Source organism: Canis aureus, chromosome 6, assembly GCF_053574225.1.
Source record: "Canis aureus isolate CA01 chromosome 6, VMU_Caureus_v.1.0, whole genome shotgun sequence".
NCBI classification, from domain to species: domain Eukaryota; kingdom Metazoa; phylum Chordata; class Mammalia; order Carnivora; family Canidae; genus Canis; species Canis aureus.
This window is the reverse complement of record NC_135616.1, coordinates 43,515,233-43,536,466: the sequence shown is the minus strand read 5'-3', so window position 1 is coordinate 43,536,466 and position 21,234 is coordinate 43,515,233. Positions and strand designations below refer to the sequence as shown.

Below are 21,234 nucleotides of genomic sequence, written 5' to 3'. Positions count from 1 at the left end.
TCTGCTTATTTACAAATAATAAACACAATTGCTTTTAAATTAAAAACAAAATGTTCTTACAATAAAAACAGGCAACATAGGAGTTTTTCCTTTTTTACAAAGACTAATAAACTCTAAGGCTGGACGGCTGATGACTGCTTCTGATATCAAGGAAAGATGAACAAGCGGCAAGACCATAACAGGAGTGAGGAAAACATACCTCTTGTAGGCTGAGCTGCCACCTTTAGGTCCAGTGCATGCCCAAATCTCTCCAATTTTAGATAACACATTACTGATGAAAGCAGATCTTGTTAACACAGTCCCTGTTGCAGCTTGCTTTGTAATAGTGGATAATGGTTGGGGTCTAGAAACTGTAAAACAAAGACTGCAGGGTTCAATTTCTTCTCTAACACCAGGATTTTACTAGGAGTATGAAAGAGTGACTTGGGACGCAGGACTCACAAGATCAGCAACAGTTACAGGTTATACTTAGTTCAGCAACATTTCTATGCAAAAATTAACAACCTGGGTTTTTAGGAGTGTTGAAATTATTGTCCATATTCTCTAAAAATTGGATGGAAGTGTCCAAGCGAAATAAAACGAGAGCTTTTATTCTATACTATGCTGAAAATCAACTATAAGAACTTTCAAGAAAACTTTGTATCTGGAAGGAGAAGGAGTAGAGTGGCCAATATAAAAGCACCACTGGAATGAAAGCAAAAATGAGCTAAATACAAGGTAACAATGGTTTCAGAAGGTAACCACTCAATGTCCTTTCTCACCTAGTACTTCATGAGAGTCTTCTATTAGATCTTACCTTCTCGAAGAACTGGTGATGTGGACAGATGGTAAGGCTTAGCTTGTTCAATGGCTAATCTTCGCTGGATTTTAGGAAGGACTTTCCCATATTGCTCGACTATAGCATTTCGAACCTCCGATCTTTCCCGCAAACGAGGATCACGATCATTCTATTGAACATGACATAATCAGTAAAAATTTAATCTTCAAAAGCGCCATGTTTATGTATTTACCATCTAAAACATAGTTCTGAAAACCTAAGAATGTTTTCCTCCTCTCTGTATCCATTCTTTCAAACCAAGAACCTCTTACACGCATCTGAGTGCACTATCAGTCCTCACCCATCCGTAAGGCCCTCCCCACCACTCCACCCCCAAGCCTCGAGTCTTCACCACATAAAAACAGAGGTTATCATTTATCAAGCATTTACATATGTCAGGCAACAGGTCAGCTCAGACACACCTCTGCACATCCCCACAAACAGAGACTGTCACTTTACAGATGAGGAATCAAGGCTCAGAGAATGTGTTCCAAGCACAGAGTGCAAAAAAGAATCCGTCTGACCCTCGAAGGCCATGCTCTTCATACTATGTAACCTTCACTGCTCCTCCACCTCTTCCTCTCGTCCCCCCTGAGTGATTAGTCTGGCAAGACTGTGGGCAGTTATCTAAAGTAGAAATGGCATGTGTAAGAGGATTAGGTAAATAATAATGCCCTCTTTCCCACGTGCTAGAGAAGGTAAGAGGAGGATTCTCCAAGCTCAAGGATATAGAGAAGCCAGTGGTCACCAAACGACAAACTCTAACACAACAAAGTTAACCACTTTTCCTTTCCTCTTGTCCCCCACAACAAAACAAGTTTCACTATACCGAAAAATTTGTCTTCAGAGTTTGGTTCAGCCTCAGCGCAGAGACATAATTGGCACGCTGCAGATAGTGAACCAGAAGGAATTCGTGATTCCGAACATTGGTGCTGGACTGCAAAAATCTCACCAAGCAGTCCTAGGAAGAAATAAAAGCACTTGTAAGCTACCAACTTCTGCATTTCTGATGAGGTGATACCGAGGAGTCATTACCTGCTCGAGGTCTGTGAAAGGCAGCTTCAGCAAGTCCTCCATTAGGCCCGTTTCCTGGCAGACTTTATACGTGTGTGTCAGGAGCGCCTCTACATTCACACTGGTGGAGTGCTGTCGCAAGAAAGTCCAGGCCTCAACCATGTACCTGAAACCAGCGTTTAGCACAGGTTAGTGTTAGAAAAGCTGTTTGAAGTGTTCAAAACAGGTGATCCACCTACAGAATCTCAGCGACACCTCATTTTTGTAACGCAAAGTATTCTCTGAGCTGATAGTAAACGCTAATCATTGTGTGGTGAAGTTTGCTGATCTCAACGAGAAGACTTCATGTGATGCTGTTCTTTATCCTTTATTTTTTTATTTTTTTTTTTTTTGTTCTTTATCCTTTAAGTGTGAAACAGGAAAGCAAAGTAAGTACCCAGGAATTAGAAGACACAACCTAATATGGTCTGGATGGAAGACAAAGAGTGTGGTGCGACAGAGAAAAGCCGGCTCTTATGGAAACAGAACCCAGCCTGAGAGCAGAGGGACAGGAAGCTGGCAAAGACTTACAGACGCAACAGTGTGTTTATGGGACGGTGACAGGCATAGCTCAGTAAAAGAATATTGTGACTGATCTGTAACCAAGATCTGATCAGAGAACATGGGTTAAATTCAGTAGTTTTACAAACTACGTGGGCAGCAAGACATCAAACAAAGCAGTGCTTCTCATGACACTGTTAAGTATTAAAAAAAATTAAACAATAAACAAAGCCTGTAGATGTTTACGTACTTATTTAGTTAGGTAACAAAAGGTCTTGAAAGAGATAAACTAAAATTGTCAGAACTTTTGGAGACACTAGATAACTTTCAGGGCTGAAGTGGGTGCTAGAATAAAAACAAGAAGTACACAGGAGTATCAGGGCAGGAGTTGTCTTTAAAAAAAAAAAAATTTAGGGATGCCTGGGAGGCTCAGGGGGTTTAGCGCCTGCCTTCGACCCAGGGCGTGATCCTGGAGTCCCAGGATCGAGTCCTGCATCAGGTTCCCAGCATGGAGCCTGCTTCTCCCTCTGCCTATGTCTCTGCCTCTCTCATGAATAAATAAGTAAAATCTTAAAAAAAAAAAAAAAAAATCATTTACCTAATTCAAAGTCAACAGGTAATTTTTATTTCAATGGATATCTTCATAAAAAAGCTTTAGCTATAGTTATGAAAGTCACAAATACCAACACAAAGACTTCTTAATAAATAACACGTAAAAGAAACACAGAATATGTAAACATAGTCATACCAATTAATATTCAGCATGAAAGCGCATGGAAGGAAATTCTGGCAGCATCTTCCCAGATTTCTTGTGGATACAAAGCTCCTCAGGGAAGAAAAGGGCTCCCTCTGCTGACAGGCCAGGGCCAGCTGTTAATTCTATTATTTTGGGACTAGAATGTTTTTACATATTCTGCAGGACTTAGAAAAGGTCAATAATCCAGATAAGTAACACATTTACTGGTATTGCCTAAAAATCTAAAACTGCCTTGTACTTCTCTCTTTTTTTGCCTTGTACTTCTCCGTGCACCAGGAAAAGCAGGAGAGTATGGTTGTTATAAACCTGAGTATCTTAGGCAGGGTGGGTAATTTTTTTCCTATATAAAAATATGAGAGTATTAAAATAAGCATAACAGTTTGTAGATAAAAAAATATGTAAGAAGGATAAATGAACCTATCACCATCAGTTTTTTAAAACCCAGCATAGATGAAGTAGATATGGCACAATCTTGCTATTTGTTGAATCTGATTTAGGACAGGTGTATACCACCTTTACCATACTATACTATTCTATTTTTGTATACACTGAAATCTTCTTTTAGAAATGCTTGTACCAAAATCAATTTCAGATCAATCAATACCTAAATGGTAAGACAAAAACCGTAAAAGTGGTAGTAGATACCATGAGAGAACTAGAAAATAATGACACTGAAGTGAAAAAAAAAAACACAAAAGCCAAATGAAAATACTGGTAACTCTGACTTCATAATTTTCAGCATAACAAAATCCATCATAAAACAAATAAAAAAGACAAATGACAAACAAGAGGAAAAAGAAAAATCCAGGATTAATATACCTAATACATAAAGAGCTCTAACAAGTTAGGAAGAATAATCCCAACAACACACACAAAAAAACAATGGGCAAATCACAAGCAGGAAATAGCATCTTTATGAAAGGGCGTGTTCTCTTATAATTATGGTGAAACGAAACCTATTACTATTACTACTTTCACCCGTCAGATGAATAAGTATCAACTGAAGGGCACAGCCAAGGGGTGATAGGGTTAAAGTTGCCTGACCCTCACAAGGGCAGCATGCCATTAGCTACCCAAAATGACAAATGCAAATATCCTTTCACCCAGTAATTCCACTTCTAGGATTTTGCATCTTACAAACTAAATCTGCACCTGTGCAAAATGTGTGGTTTCCTAAGGCAGTGGTTAAACTGGCAAAGGCTGGAAAACACCTAAAATGTTCACTCAAGGTAGCGGGTTAAATAAATACTGTACATCACAAGGAACTACCATGTGACAGTCAAGAATAAGGAAGCTCTTTTTGTGCTATTATGAAATAAAGCCCAAATTAAATAGATGAAAAATGTATACTGCAGAAAGACATAGAGTGTGCTGTTTGGACTTTAAAAGTCTATGTGTGTGGGGGTGCGGGGGGGGGGTGCTAAAAGGTAAATGCTGCCCAAAACAAGCCTGGAGCTGCTTCTATCACTGATGTGCTGTGATCACTACTACGGACTTTTGGGGAAGAGAAAGCTCCCTAACAGCTTGTCATCGTGAAGGGTAAATTCTTCAGAATCGCTGAGAAGATGAAGGCTACTCCACTGCCAACACTGACATAAATTTTAAAAATAAGAAAGCCCCCAAATTCCTACTACTCTCCTGCTTCCTATAGTTAAAAAAAAAACCACGATTGTGGGAAAAAATAAAATTATTTCAACTGATAAAAGGCTAGAAAGTCATTTCATTAAGGAACGCACGGCGGTTGTTCTTGGTAATACACCAGAAAAGACAGATTGACACACACTCCTACGTAAACATAAACACACTACCAACGCATAACTTTCATACACTCGAGGCAACAAGACAAATTCCTTGACTCGCTTCACTGCAGCAGTCTGGAGCAGCACCTGTAGCATCTCTTGAGATATGCCTGTACGGAATCAGAACCCATGCAATCTCAACAAATGCTATTTTAGGTGGTTCTATGGTTTTACTTCTGCAACTCCTCTACGGGACACCTTATGGTGCTATTTTTCTTAAGACTAGATAACTGAGCCTTTACTTAGAAATAAGGTTTAGAAATTACACATGTTCCCATTATCATAAACATTAACATGCAATGTTTGCTGTGGCTAAAAGGGAATGAGGATCTAGCAAATCAGAGAAACGTTGTGAATGAATCAAAGGACAACAGGATCACAGAGGAAAACCAAGCAACCTTTCAAATATGTTTTCCTGAGGTTCCAACATGTTTTTTTGATGTAAACATTAGTGATCAAGTACCACCTCTTTCAAGTCAGTAGAGCAAGCAGCTTATATGCAACTGAAAATAATTTACATGCTGCCTGACTACCCAGTACTGGGACTCTAACCCCATTTGTTAAACCTTTATCACCGGCTAGCTTCTTTAAATTTCTTTTTGCTCTTCTGTTCATTCCAGATTTATTCAGCTAGCCAAAGACATATGGCTAATCCAAGTTATTTCATTTCAACAAGTACTTCCTAATTCATTACTTTTGAGGACACTGGCTGTTTCTACCTATCTAGCCAACTCATTATTACGTTACAGAACTCTTCTATCTGAAATTTTTAGAGGTTCAACCCTCTCCTTTCAGAAATACATTCTGTTTAACCCAAGAGAATAAAGAAAACTTATTTCCAGAGTGCTGAAACTGACTGGTGTGTTTGGTTCATAAACGACAATCTCAGATGAGTAAAGTAACCAATTTCTAAAAATATAAAAATGACTAGCAGAACTTACCAAAAAAAAAAAAAAAAAAAAAAAAAAAACCAACAAAAAACAAACAAACAAAAAACTGAGTTGTATAAACAGTTCCAATCTTACTAAGAAGTATTAACTCCAAGTAATTTCCCCAACTAATCTGGTTAACAAGAAAACTCAATAATCAGAATGCTGTATTTACATTAAAAAAAAAAAAAAAAGACTATTTATATGACAGAGAGACAGAGCGAGAGACAGCGAGTGCGCATAAGTAGGGGAAAGGGCAGAGGGAGAAGGAGACTCCCCACTGCACAGGGAGCCCCAAAGTGGACTCGATCCCAGGACCCGATATCATGACCTGAGCTAAAGGCAGATGCTTCACTGACTGAACCACCCAGGCACCCCAGATTGCTGTATTTCCAATCATGCCATTTAATTTGTCATATATGACAAATAAAATAACTGTAGTAACATATAATATATACTGCTGTAATATAAATGGCAAACATATCATACTGATTAGAGAACATTAAAATATGGCAAAGGGAAGAAAAGAAGCAATGCAAAGATAGGATGTGCTCAAATCCAGTTCAATTTAAGATACAAAATCTGATTTTACAACTTAATAGGACTTCATCCTTCTTCTATATCTCTTGCTTCTCTTCAGCACACTTAACCCTGAACCACCCACATGGGACTATCCAACACTGCCAATTAGCAACAGATATAATTCCAAATCTCAGTTTGGTTTCCCCCTTTACTCAAGGGTACTCTTTCTTCATCCTATTCTAGGATAAAAGGTTTTCTGTATTTTTGTTAATGCTGAAAGATTAAAGAATCCTAAGAATATTATACAATGCAACCAAAGCAAGATATTATATATTGCTACCATTTCATCAATTCCACTTTGTTAAACATATGTGATCAAGAATTTGACAGTATTTTCAAAATATGTACTTACTTATTAGAAAGCAAAACGGTGAGATGAAGGGTAACATCATCACCACTGGACACTGTAGGCTTCATTGTCTGAATATATCTGAGTGCTTGTCTGTGCTCACCCTGACTCATGAAGGCTTGAATAATTTTTGAATGTTGCCATGACACAGGTTTCACGGTAGCTGGGTGAAACAGAAGATCCAAGCCGCTCTGCAAAAATGACACAAAAAGTGATAAATGCAGATATAACGTGCTGCATTTAGACAAAGTAGCTATCCTTTAAAAAGACAGGCAATCCTAAAGTCACAAGCAACACATTAAATATAACCTGTAAGGATCTACTTTACTTTAACCCACAATATGTTTTATTTTAAATAAAAGCCTTATCAAAAGCCCTGTTCTTTTGAGGCCTCATTAAGCTATTATGTAAAAATCCTTCTGCCTTCAACTTCATATATCAATGCCAAGTCCTGTGTTCTACAGCAATTGTGTCTCTAACAGAGCAATCACTGTATTTGCACTATTAGTAATTTTTTATTATTTATTTCCTTCTTTAGGCAATATAGGACCTGGGATTCTGAACTGTTCCATCTCTGTATACTCGCTGCCTACAATCATGCTTGGTAAAGGTACTGGCTGAGCTGAGTCCACTGTAAATTACTGCAGAAGCAGACTGTATCATATCTGGAATGTCACATTTAATCCACAGCTATGTACTCCTTCTGAAATGCTAATGTTTTATGAAAGTTTACTCTAAGTGAGCAGACTTACCCCATAGTCATTATGATCTATCAGCCAAAACCCTTGAATAAGTTTCACCTGGCCCCAAGGAATGGCAAAGGCAGTGGGAAATGATTCAATGCAAGAATCTGTTTTGTTTGGAAAGGAATACATAATATCAAGCAACAAATAAATGGTCTTTCAAAAAGAGAATTAAGGACAATAACAAGAAGAAAACATCCTATGTATCTATTTAAATGAGGCAGGAACAGACTACAGCAGCAAGAGGCTGGAAGAGACCACTTTTAGGATTCAACAACAGATATCCAAGTATAGCAGTGTTATTAAACCAGCCAATCCTACAACCACTTCACTCATTCTCAACAGTAAGTACCACCGCAAAGGACATGAACTAAAGTCCACTTTCTTCATTCCTCAAGTCAGTAACTTACTAGCAAACTAAAGAGAGAGCTACAGACAAAACTCCAGGTACACAGAACCCAGCAGCTTAAGCAAACACATAATGTATTGTCTTATAAATTACGAATGACAGATATGACACATTTTTACATTAAGAAACAGACATCAGTACAAAAATACCGCAAAGACCACTGGGCTCAGACTCAATGAGAAAGGGAACATTAAGCTAACTTATCGTGTATTTGCAGGGAACACGTAAGTTAACCTCATTAAGAAAGATCATTTGGCCAGCAATGTTTCAGAGCCACTGTTGGTAACTTTGGTGCACAGTTTCAGGTCTGCCATAGACCATCTAAACCCAACCAACAGACCCTGGGTTAACATTCCTTTAAAAAAATTGCAAATGTGAAACTAAGATTAGACTAGATGTGCAAGGTTCCTACTATTCTCAAATTTTGATTTGGGTAATACATGAATCATTCGACAGTGTTTTAAAGGATACAACAGCATGTTTGCTTGTTTCAGTAACGTCGTCCAGTAGATATATGTCAAGCAGTGCCTATACAAGGGATAAAAAATTCAGTGTGTTTTATATATTAATTCACTAACACTGTTTTTCCCAGGCCTAGTGCCAGGTGTGAAAAATGTAGCTAAGCACATCCCCCGCGGCCCCTGGGCAGCCCTGTGGTCCTCACGTGGGCCCGTGTTGTGGAGAACGTACATGCAGACTAGAGGGAGGGTACTTTCCCGTGCCGCCTTCATCCCGCTTCCACAACCTCTCTACACCATCTCCTAACTGAGAGACCATTTCGTCAATCATCAAGCAATCCGGGTTCCACTTCCCTCTGCAAAAAGGGCAACATTTAGGATTATTCAATATTTGTGTCAATTCCTACTATCAGAACGATAAGCAGTAAACCCTCAGCGATCCCCACAATCAAAAGAAGAGAATTGAGAACAGGAACCCATTTAGTATCACATGAAGTCCAGTCACTAAGAATCAGATGAACCCTGCTAAGGCCTCAGGCTTGGTCATCAATAAACCCATGAGCAAAGGTCAGGTCCCGGGGACAGCATGATCCTGCTGCCAGATGCCCAAGACTATGCTAAGTTTTACCATCCACAGCAAACTGCACAAGAGCATGGCAGCTGGTTGAGCATAAACATGCTGCAGTTCAAAGTCAAAGGGCTATGATTTCCATTTTACTACTTGAGAATCTTCTGAGCCTAGTGATTCCTTCAAAAAATTTATCACTGAGTGCCCACAAGGTGGTCGGCAGATACTGTCCCTGCCTCCTCATCTAATAACAACCAGGGTGGCAGCAGTTCCTACTTCCTATGCTTCCTGGGCAAGTCAAGCACTGCATCCACTACTTAATCTTTCTTTATACTGACTGTGCAACTTATGTGACAAGCAGGATTAGAAAGCATAGCAAACCCATTCAGAGACACACACTCAGGAACTAACAGATCTAGAATTTTAAAATATGCCTAATAGGGGCACCTGCCTGGATGGCTCAGTCAGTTAAGGGTCCAACTCTTGATTTTGGCTCAGGTCATGATCTCAGGGTTGTGAGATCAAGCCCCCTGTCAGGCTCCATGTTCAGCTGGGGGTTTGCTTGAGAGTCTCTCTTCTTCCCTCTGCCCTCCCCCCAACTTGCATACATTTTCCCTTTCAAATAAAGAAAATCTGTAAAAATAATGTCTCATAAATTTCTCAAATCGGTGCTCTGTCTCCAAGATTATTTCTTCTAAAGCACCAAACTTGCCACACACCAAATTATACCTAGCACAGCCTTTTAAGTACTGATTTCTGGGTGATTCTGACAACACTCCTGGTTTCCGCATTCGTGAACCACTGCTCTCAACATTGCAATTCTACAAGTATCACTCCCACTTGAGGAAGAAGGCTATCTAATTCCAGAGACAGAACCCTGCTCTTTCTTCTATTACTTCTGCTTCTTTATTCCAAAGGAACCAATGAGGCTGATACTCATATACTTTAAAAAAGAGAAACAAAATAAGTCAAAGAAAACAGTGGTTGAAGCACTGAAATGCAACTGTTAACATAAAGAATGTAAAATGCCTAACTGGTGGTATGCTTCATGGTTTTTGATGTACTGGAGCTATTAGTTCTTTTCAGAGTAAGAATCCTCGGAAAAATACTTGCTTAAGTGATAGAATCTCCTCTAATCAATTGTGGTAACTACTTTAATTAGGAAATACTGAGTAGCCATACTCAAGTTATCAAATAAAGGTATAACCATTAGGTCAAAGCAAAGAGGCAAACATTACAATTAAAATAATGCTGGTAACAAATTCTGTCACTTAAGAATTCCACACATTTTTTTCTTTCTGTAGCATGATGAATTCTGTTCTGATAAAGCAATCACTTCTTACAAAAGCAACTTCTATAGGTTTTAGAAAGTTCTGGAAGGTACCTTGCTAGACGCTCACACTTCTGTCGACGACTGGTGTAGTAGTTCTGAATTACAGGGTAGTTGTAGTACAACCTGGACAACTGCACAGCATCATCTAGATTTTTTTTAAGAGTTGGGAAAAAAGTCAGTAATATTTCTAAAATATCCCAACAATATCTAAAGTTACCCACATTAATATTTTACTATAATTGCACGATGTTTAGTCTGCAGGCTTCCCAAATTTAAGTAATATACGGCCCTTTATTAACAGATACATAAATGAAAAAAGTCTCTCATGACGGTCCATAAAAAAACAAGGATGCTGGCTTAAAATTCTGGAGAATCTATTGCAGAAATGATTCCACTCCCCTAATCCTTAATCATTCCCTTAATTTCAAATGATAATCTAAAAGCAAGCAGTATTTACTATTTAAGTAAAAACCAAAGAAAATAATGAAAGAATAAGATCAACAGGGACAGAAGCACTTCTAAATAGAATCTAACATGTGCCCTGGAAATGTAAGAAGTTAGAGGCTTGAGAAGTCTAAACAGGGGTGCCTGGGGGGCTAAGTGGGTGAAGCATCTGTCTTTGGCCCATTCATGATCTCAGGGTCCTAGAATTGAGCCTCACATCTGGCTCCCTGCTCAGGGGAGAGACTGCTTCTCCTTCTCCCTCTGCCTCTGGCCGTCCCCACCCCTTCCCTGCTCATGCTAATAAGTAAAATCATAAAAAAAAAAAAAAAAAAAAAAATGTGTTCTAAACAAACACAGCAAAAGTCAAATTCTCTGATTCTTGGTATTGGCATGAATTATTAGATGAAAGAGAACAGATGAAATTATATTGCTTGATGGCAAATCATCTTGATCAATAAGCATATTAAGAGAACACTTAAGGAGAAAAAGATCAGAGTATAAAACCCACAGTTGAATGGATCTAAATTATAGCTGATGATATCACTGAGCCCTTTTTTAGAAGCTACGTTTTGTCAAATATTCTTTCATGTCATTTGGCACAATAAACATGTATGGAAAGCCTGTTTATCAAGCATGGGGCAAGGCACTTGAGATACAAACTAAGACTAGAAGAAAATGTAAGAGAGGTGGCAGAAGAAAGGAAATCTGAAAAGTACAACAACCAAATGATAGAGACTAAAGAACGTTTCCATTAGCATCTACAGATTCAATAAATGTTTTACCTAAGCCCTCTGGTAAAAGCCCAGAATGACAGAACCAAAGCACCACTTGCGTGTACTGGCAGATGAGCCGGGTAACCAGGCACTTTTTGTGTAAGTCCATGAGACCTGTGAAGAGTGGAACACCAGTTGTGTAATGTTCAATTTATCAGCCACAAACGACAAATCAAGACACTGGACAGTTCTCAAAAACGAATTATCTGGTGACCTTTAATAGCATACATGGGTTTTTAAACACACTTAGCTTGAAAAAATAACCTCCAAAATGCTGAACTAAGTAACTTAATGACTAGGCAATTAAGGTGAACCTGCTTCCACCTTAGCTACATTTCCATTTACCTAGTTTCAGAAGTCAAATGTAGACATTAATGTAAACTAGTACAGTAATAACAATGTAGGTTGTTCAAACCAGGCTTTTAAGTAAAATTAGCAATCTTGGTTAAATGGCAAAACAGAGACAAACATTTACAAGGATTTCTGTGAATAAAAATTTATATATAAGAATTCAAAACTCTACTGGAAGTTCACACACGCTACCTTAACAGGAAGTTTAACCGTCAAATTTCCCAACTTGTATAAGCATGGGCTCATGGCACATCTAATAATGTTCTGTGGTTTCCATTTAAAAATAAGTAAGTAAAAATAAATTAAAAAGGCCTCTTTGCACTTTGCACAATGATGCATCTAAGACATCTATTCTTTCTTGGAGTAAAATCTAAATTAACTCATTCATGTAAGATAAACAGCACACCTCTCTCGGTGATCTCTTGGGCCTCTGTGGTAAAACAGTTTAAGACGGAATTAAGGTTGCTGAGAAGCAGGTGGCACTGTTGGAGAGACTGTATGGTCTGTGGGTCTATGAATCGACACGAACCATCAAATAGTGGTGTACCTTGTGGGATAAAATACAAGATTGGTTCTGACACAATACATCTGAGTTACTTAAAATCACAAACAAGATTTCTCAAACTCCTATTAATTACAGAATTAGACTACACATTAGATTTACAAAAACAAGGTTGAAATGGCAAATGATCTCAAGAAACCCAGAAGAGACAAATACAAATTCCTAGTTTTTTAAGACACAGAATGAACAATGGGATCAGAAGAAGGGGATGGAGAGTCAACGGGAGATTGACTAGAAATTAGTTCTAATCATTAAATGCTTCTCCCTCGAAGAAATCTTTCATATCAGATCTTTTATGTCCCATGATGTTTTTGTGATGATTTTATAAGCACTTTTTCCACCTCCAGTCTTCAAAAGTGATTAAGACTCAAAGACTTATTAAAATAAAATCGCATGCTTGTTACAAGTCATTGTAGACTTGATTATCCTTTCATTTTAAACTCAACAATGAGTTTACAAATTCATTTTTTGGGAAAAAAATGGGTATTTTAGTTGCTACTGGCTACATCTTTTAGGTAAGATTTAATTACATTAATATTTAATGGGTAATTGGAAACCAGAAAACAGATGTTAATTAGAAATCCTTCCTCAAATCAATTAGCAATAATCACGCCTCGGATAAACCTCATTGGCTACGATACTGCCACTGTGCAAAGCTTCCTTCTTCAAATCAAATGATTTCCTTTACTTCCAATACATTTATTTTTTTCTTCCAATACATTTAATATGCTACACTTTGTATTTTAATTATATTTAGATTTAAAAAAAAAAAAAAACTCCATTTGGGACACCTGGGTGGCTCAGCGGTTGAGCGTCTGCCTTCAGCTCGGGGCATGATCCCGGGTTCCTGGGTTCAAGTCTCGCATCAGGCTCCCCTTGAGGAACCTGCTTCTCCCTCTGCCTATATCTCTGCCTCTCTCGATGTCTCTCATGAATGAATTAATAATTAAAAACAAAAAAACTCCATTAACCAGTAATGAAGCTCAAGGCAGCAGTAATGGCTGAGTTACCAGGTTCAAACCTGAAGTACCACACATTATGCTCAAAGTATAACAAAGGCATATAATTTATGAATGGATCTGAATTTTTTTACATGAATTACATAACCAGTCCTAAAGACATTTTCCTCTAAAAAAAAATACATTTTTTTAACCCTGACTCTGAAATACCAGGTGTTTGTTCCTTACTTTAACCGATTACTGAAATACTTAAAATTATTTCATGTTTAAAAGTTTCATAAATATGGCCTAAAATACCATAGAACCCCATGTCTTCCTAGTAACACGGCAGCAGATTCTCTACTATGAGTAACTTATTTATACAGTACACTTACTCATTCATCATTGACACGTGATAGAAATAGCAAAAACAAATACTTCTAAATGAACTTAAATCTTACTTTTATGTACAGGGCAATCATATACCCTGAACATCATTTTTGCACAAAATGGGTTTTTGATATTTATAGGACACCTCAAAACTCAAAGTGTATGACAGACGAGTAAGACTGTCAAGAAGAAAGATTACTTCAAATGACTGATGACATCTGTTAGAAGATGGAGGTTTTTTTTGCCCTATTCAGTTGTTTTATAGTCATAAATATTTTAAGTAGAAAGTGAGTAAGCAGAGGAGCTTCTGAGGTTACCTGGCACATTCTCCTAACTCTATCTTCAGCATCCTTCATAAATTCATCTACTAAGATCAAAGATAAGGTCTAACTCTGAAACTCAGTATTGCAGACATACTAACATGTTGCCAGTTTAACAATCTGTTGCAAAATCTTGCTCAAAAAAATAAATTTGTCAGGGTGCCTGATTGGCTCAGTGGTAGAGCTTGGGACTCCTGATCTTGAGATTATAAGTTTGAGCCCAACACTGGGTATAGAAATTACTTAAAAATAAAATCTTTAAAAGAAATGGTTTTCAGGAGCTTGGGTAGATGTCTGCCTTCTGCTTGGGTCATGATCCCAGGGTCCTGGGATTGAGTCCTGTGTGGGGCTCCCTGCCTGGTGGGGAGGCTGCTTCTCCCTCTGCCTCTGCTACTCCTCTTGCTTGTGCTAACTCTCTCTTTCTCAAATAAATAAAATCCTTAAAAAAAAAATGGTTTACAAGTTCCAAAGTGAGTAAGTTATTATCGTCATGTACTTAAAACATAAACCAAGGTTAATTTTTTAATGTAATACTTACATAGTCTGTCAAATTCCTCTTTTGTAAAAACCACTTTATTCCATGTCCATTCAAGAACAAAACGCAGATTAGCAGCAGAATTTGGTTGCTCTTATTTGTAAATATCAATGGGGGGGGAGGGAGAATAATTACAAACAAAAAAATTAGTAACTCCAGTGGGGAAACCTGACAGAGACCACACTGAGCAATGCCATCATCAACACTGACAAGAGACACAAACTGGTACCAAGCCCAAGAGATACAGCAAGGAGAACATCACTTCATGTAGTGCGGCTGTGAAAAATGTAAAATCTCCATCTAATTATGAGGAAAAATTAACAAACACATTGAAAGGCTGGAAAATTATAGGCTTATATTCTTTAAACATGCCAATTTCTTGAAAGATAAAAAGCCTAGGAATTGCATCAGAGTAAGAGAGATTAAAAGAACATAAACACTAAATGTAAAGCATATTGTGGGTTACATTCTGGACTCCCTATCCCTATAAATGCTACTGAGGACCTTACTGGCATGATTAGTAAGATTCCAATCAGATCTGGAGATCAGATAATAGCATGTATCAAGGTTTTCCTGTTTTTTTTTTAAGTACAAAGTGGTTTTGTAATGAATGCTCTTGTTCTTGGGAAAAAAACTGAAATACAAGTCAAGGAACGTGATGTCCTCAACTTATTCTCAAATGACTCAGCAAAAATGTGTGTAGAGTGTTTTTAAAGAGGATACACAACAATGGGGATGAATTCCAGAGAATTTTGCTCAAGAGTCAAGCCCAAAAGTTATATATCTACTATATAAATTCATTTTTGAACATTTTGGAAATGACAAAATTACAGAAGTATAGAACAGACTGGTAGCTCCTGGGGCTTAGCGGTGGGGGGAGGCAGGTGTGGGGGACAATGTGGGGGTCCTGAGACATTGTACCAGAGGCTTACCAGATCTGCAGGGGGAGGGTGATAAAAGGGTATATAGGATCCCTCTACATAACGTCTTAAAATAGCAAGATGACTATAATTATCTCAAAGTTTAACTAAACTCTCCAAAGGAATTAATAATTTAGAAAATTTTAAATACAAAAGTACTTTTTTGTTAAAAATTATCATCTTGGGACGCCTGGGGGTGCTCAGTGGTTAAGTGCCTGCCTTTGGCCCAGGGTGTGATCCCACGGTTCCCGGATGGAGTCCTACATGCTCCCTGCATGAACCCTGCTTCTCTCTCTGCTTGTGTCTCTGCCTCTCTCTGCGTGTCTTTCATGAATAATAAATAAAATCTTTTAAAAAAAACAAACTAGCATCTTACCTTCTTTTGTCCACTTTTTGATACATCCAGTCAAAAGTCCCAGGCAACTTGTGTGGATCGCTGCTGACAATATAGCTTCTAACTGTTCTTCCTGAATCATACATTAAAAAAAGGGGGAAAAAATAGTAAGAAATGAAGATAAAGGATATCTGATTACAGACTCAAAGATAGCAAGTTCTGTAAGAATACAAACGTTTAGGGGCACCTGGGTGGCTCAGTTGGTTAAGCATCTGATACTTGGTTTCATCTCAGGTCATGATCTCTGGATCTTGGGATTGAGCCGCACTTTGGGCTCCATGCTCAGCTGGGGAGACTGCTAGAGATTTTCTCTCTCCCTTCTTCCCCTGCCTCCTGCCCCCCTGCATGCATGCTCTCTAAAATAAATAAATCTTAAAAAAAAAAAAAAAAAAGAACACCTACATTTAAAGGCTTATAAAATCATGACTCACTAGGTGGCTATATACAAAAAGCCAGACAGCAACAATTATTGGTGGTAATACAGAATACCTGGAATCTCCATACACCGATGGTAGGGATGCAAGATGGTAAAGCCACTTTGGTAAACTGCCTTTAATACTGCATCACCTCATGACCCAGCAACTCCACACTCAAGAGAAATGAAAACACGTGCCCACACCAAAACTGTTCATGAAGCAACATTATTCATCATAGTCCCAAACTGGAAACAAGTCAAATGCCCATCAACTAAAGAACGAATAAATGAACTGCAGTACGTACATTCCTTACAGACATTACAGGACACAGACGTTAAACAAGACAAAGGGCTGACACATGCTACAACACAGATGAATTCGTATAAATAACAAGGAGGACTATGAAGACAGAAAACAGATGAATGGTTATCAAAAGCCAGGGGTGAGGAGGAGGGAGGAAAGAATATGGGGGTTTTGTGGGGGCAATAAGTGTTCTAAAACTGAATGTAGGGATAGGTGTACAATTCCATGGATTATTATTATTATTTTTAATGATTTTCTTTATTTATTTATGAGAGAGACAAAGAGAGAGGCAGAAACACAGGCAGAGGGAGAAGCAGGCTCCATGTAGGGAGCCCAACGTGGGACTCAATCCCGGGACTCCAGGCTCATGCTCCAAGCTGAAGGCAGACGCTTAACTGCTGAGCCACCCAGGCATCCCCCAGAGATTTATTAAAAACTATGGAATTACACATTTTAAGCAAGTGACTATAAGATATAGCTGTGTCTTAGTCTGTTACTTAAAATCATTACAAATCACACTGAATATCCAAGAAATCTGAATTCCATTCATTCAAGTAGCAAACTTTATTTTATTTTATTTTAATTCAAACTTTTTTAAATGAAAAAAGAGGAGTCAAACAGGAATAGAGGGGCTACAATATGATAAAGGTTCCCCTAAAATGAAGAAAGGCATGACCCCAAATTGGACTCCAGTAAAGCAATTTACATTGACATCAGGGACAAAATAAGAATGTCTGCTGGTACCATTATCTTTACACAGTTTGAAGAGGTTCTACCAAATGCTGTGAGAAGATGACAAAAAATGGAAAAAGAAAATAGAAGCCTGTATTTGCTGATGATTGCACATCTTGAAAATCTAAGAAATTCTAATGTGGTTAAATATATATTAAGTGAATATACAAAAATCAATTGCATTTTTTTGTACTGGCAATAACCATCCAGAAATGAATACATGAAAAATGTTCTACTAAAAAGAGCAAAACTATGGAACATTTAGGGATAAAAATCAGAATGAGATTTGTTAGAACTATAAACTCTTGCTGATAGAAAACCAACCCTGAATAAATGGGAACATATAACATTTACACTTGGACAAAATGATGATAAAAATATCAATGCTCTCCAAAATCAATGTGAATATAACACTTTTCCAAAGAGAGTTTCGGGCAGCCCAGGTGGCTCAGTGGTTTAGTGCCACCTTCAGCCCAGGGCGTGATCCTGAGTCCCGGGATTGAGTCCCATGTCAGACTCCCTGCATGGAGCCTACTTCTCCCTCTGCCTGTGTGTCTCTCTGCCTCTTTCTCTCTCTCTCTCTGTGTCTCTCATGAATAAATAAATAAAATCTTAAAAAAAAAAAAAGAGTTCCAATGGGAGTGCTGGATAAAATCATCTTATAATTAATACAAAAGAATAAATGCCTATAAATTGAAAACTACGGAAAAAAAGGGGCCATATTAGCAAATATTAAAGCAGTATCTTAAAATGGCATAGAATTAGATGAGATTAAAGGGATGAAATAAAAACCCAGAAACAACGCGGTACAGACAGACACAGGAAATTAAATAAATGTGGTATGTCAGTCAGTAGAAGGAGAAAAGGATATTCTGCATTCTAAGCTATAAGTGTATGTATAGCACAGCTGGACTCTTCATCATCTGGGAGAAAGAACAATCAACCTTTGATGCGACACACAAAGATAAACTGAAGCCTTAAATGTTAAAGAAACATTTAAATCTTACTTTTTTTTTTAAGATTTTATTTATTTATTCATGAGAAACAGGCAGAGACATAGGCAGAGGGAGGAGCAGGCTCCCTACAGGGAGGGATGTGGAACTCCATCCCAGGACCCTGGGATCATGCCCTAAGCCAAAGGTGCCCCAGGGTTAGATTTTTAAGCCAGAGCTATAAATATATATATTTATATATATATTTGACTACAAAAATATCAACTTATATGTAGCAAAAGATACCATAAAACAAATCACAAGGAAAACAGTAGGGGGATATCTAGAAGACTGACAACAAAGATGATAAATATGTATCATAGATTTCCATAGCCAACCCAGTAAAAAAAGGGTAAGACCTAAAATATGAAATTAACAGAATACTGACCAGCCAATAAAAATATAAATTGCACTTATATCTTCCTTTTTGTGTACATGAAGAAGGGATAAAGAGATGCATGAAAGAAAAGTAGACATAAAACCCATGCACTATATATTTAAACTAACAAATGATTACAAAGTGGACACTGACAAGACTACCACTCAGGTTTAGATTCAGAGTATTTGGCAGTAACGTGGAAGCCCTGTGTCTGCTGCCACCCAACCCTCCCGTCCACCGTGACAACCACAATCTCTCCCCTGCCTTCTGAAGCCATCATTTTCTTGCTTTTCTTTTTTGCTTTACCTCTACATGTGCATCTCTAAAAAATATAGTTAATTTGGTCTGTTCTAGGAATGAAGTTAAAAAAAAAAAAAAAGATACAATGAAGAATGGTCAACAAAATATCAACAGTTTCATGCCTCCACACACTTTAGCCAATTTTCTAAATTCAAATTATTCATGTATTATTTATACATAATTGGAAAAAAACCCAAAATGCACTGGAACACCAGATTTAATCACAGAAAACATGAAATGCTGTTTTATTCACATGGCTGAACTATAAGTAATTTTTTTCTCATTTCAAATTTTTAAGATATTATTGCTTTAACTAAACTTGCCAATATGTAATTAGAAAAAAAAAATCTGTATCAGTAAGTTCCCTAAAACGAGAAAGTTAAATGGAGCACTTCAAGTGCCCAAGTCCCTGAAGACCATGAACAGTAAGTCCTCTGCCATCACCCAGCTGGAGCACCAGGCAGGGAAAGGCAGTCCAGTCCCTGACAGAAGGACAGTAGGGCCACCAGTGCCAGAGTTACCTAAGGTCTTTTAATGAACCCAAGTCAGAGCTGCATAAAGCTATCTTGAGTCTCGTGCTTTTTCTACTTGTCTTCTTGAGGGCAGGGAAATGGACACCTACTAGCCTGAATGTGTATGGCTGGAAATCAGCAGCCTCATAGTTGGATTGTGCTGTTTTATCAACAACAACCCTCAACGTATTCTTGGGCCATTAGACAGAAAGAACAAATATATCTCTTCTGCACAACATACTAGCAATTCTTCTGTAACTCTCACCTGGTAGATGGGTTAAAAAGACCATACAACTCATGATGAAATAAAGAAACCTCAAACTGCTGTAGCCTTTCTGAAAAAAAAATCTTGCTATCTATGGATAACGATGGAACACAGCCATTTACTTTCTGCCTCTGTATCATCACCAGATCCCAATGAATGATTGTTAAAAGAGCAGAGGAAGGTATCAATCGAGGGCAAAGAAAAGAGGAAGACACCATGGGGCAAGACAGGTCACCCAAATCTGTGAACAGTAGTAATAAGGAATTACAGTAGTAATAAGGAAAGGTGATGGACCCAGCGATGTGACGGAAACTGTGTCCTCAGGTCCTCACAGAGGGGAGTGGTGTGAGAACAGAGTTGGGGTAGCTCTCAGCCTAAGTTATTGGAGAGACCACACACAGAGAAATTGGGGGCAAGGGTGGTCAGACATAGGGCTGGAAGCAGGCAACAGGTAGACAGTCTACAAAATAGCCACTCACATACCCTCATTTTACAGAAACTTGGAACCTTCTCACAGGCTTTCAGAAGATACTGGATTCAAATAAAGCAGTGATTCTCAAAACACTGCATCAGAATCACATCAAGAGGGCGCCTGGGTGGCTCAGCAATTGAGCATCTGCCTTTGACCCAGGGCATGGTCCTGCAGTCCTGGGATCGAGTCCCATTTGGGCTCGCCTTAGGCACCCTGCTTCTCCCTCTGCCTATATCTCTGCCTCTCTCTGTCTCTCATGGGTAAATAAATAAAATCTTAAAGGAGGAGAAACAGGCTCCTTATCGGGAGCCCAATGTGGGACTCAATCCTGGCACCTGAGGGTCTCACCCTGAACCAAAGGCAGACGCTCAATCATTGAGCCACCCAGGCATTTCTTTTTAAAAAGATATTTATTTATTTGAGAGAGACCAAGACAGTGCCAGCGAGCAGGGGGAGGGACAGAGGGAGAGAAGTAGATTCCCCACTGAGCAAGGAGCCCAGGCAGGGCTTGATCCCAGGACCCTGAGATCATGACCTGAGCCAAAATCAAGAGTTGGACGCTTAACTAACTGCGCCATGGTGCCCCCACATCAAAGGCTTCTTAAAACACTGAGTGCTGGGCTCTACTCCTGAATTTCTGACTCAATACTCCAATGATAAAAACCAAGAACAAGCTCCCAGTGATCACATACTTTTGTTCTATACCATGAGATTTACTAGTAAATCCAAGACGATTTTCACTCATGTGGTCTTGTTCCCTTGCACCTGTGCAGTTCTCACAGGAGCTGGAAAATGGCTCCCGGCCTCTTATAACAACTTCTATTCATGACGTGCCTGAGGCTGCCATGATGGGCCTCCTGTCCTATGGCCTTCTGTACAGCTAAGTGAATCTGGTGCCAAGTTATGGCCTACCGAGTCCTGGGATTACGTATTTTAAG

At 38.5% G+C, this 21,234-nt stretch overlaps 1 protein-coding gene and 1 pseudogene across 7 annotated transcripts in view; both read right to left on the bottom strand.

Annotated features, from left to right (window-relative positions):
• Positions 1-21,234, bottom strand: part of AHCTF1 (AT-hook containing transcription factor 1) — a 77,750-nt gene that overhangs the window by 23,100 nt on the left and 33,416 nt on the right. For all 7 annotated transcript variants that reach the window (XM_077901349.1, XM_077901350.1, XM_077901352.1 and 4 more), the window contains 13 exons: positions 15,908-15,998; positions 14,615-14,704; positions 12,273-12,413; positions 11,525-11,629; positions 10,350-10,443; positions 8,630-8,753; positions 8,411-8,467; positions 7,540-7,686; positions 6,791-6,978; positions 1,853-1,997; positions 1,647-1,778; positions 797-947; positions 200-350 (listed from right to left, as the gene is read on the bottom strand). In XM_077901349.1, coding sequence (XP_077757475.1) covers positions 200-350; positions 797-947; positions 1,647-1,778; positions 1,853-1,997; positions 6,791-6,978; positions 7,540-7,686; positions 8,411-8,467; positions 8,630-8,753; positions 10,350-10,443; positions 11,525-11,629; positions 12,273-12,413; positions 14,615-14,704; positions 15,908-15,998 — 1,616 coding nt within the window. The remainder of the gene's footprint in view (positions 1-199; positions 351-796; positions 948-1,646; positions 1,779-1,852; positions 1,998-6,790; positions 6,979-7,539; positions 7,687-8,410; positions 8,468-8,629; positions 8,754-10,349; positions 10,444-11,524; positions 11,630-12,272; positions 12,414-14,614; positions 14,705-15,907; positions 15,999-21,234) is intronic.
• On the bottom strand, positions 13,021-13,086 carry LOC144316639 (U4 spliceosomal RNA; annotated as a pseudogene).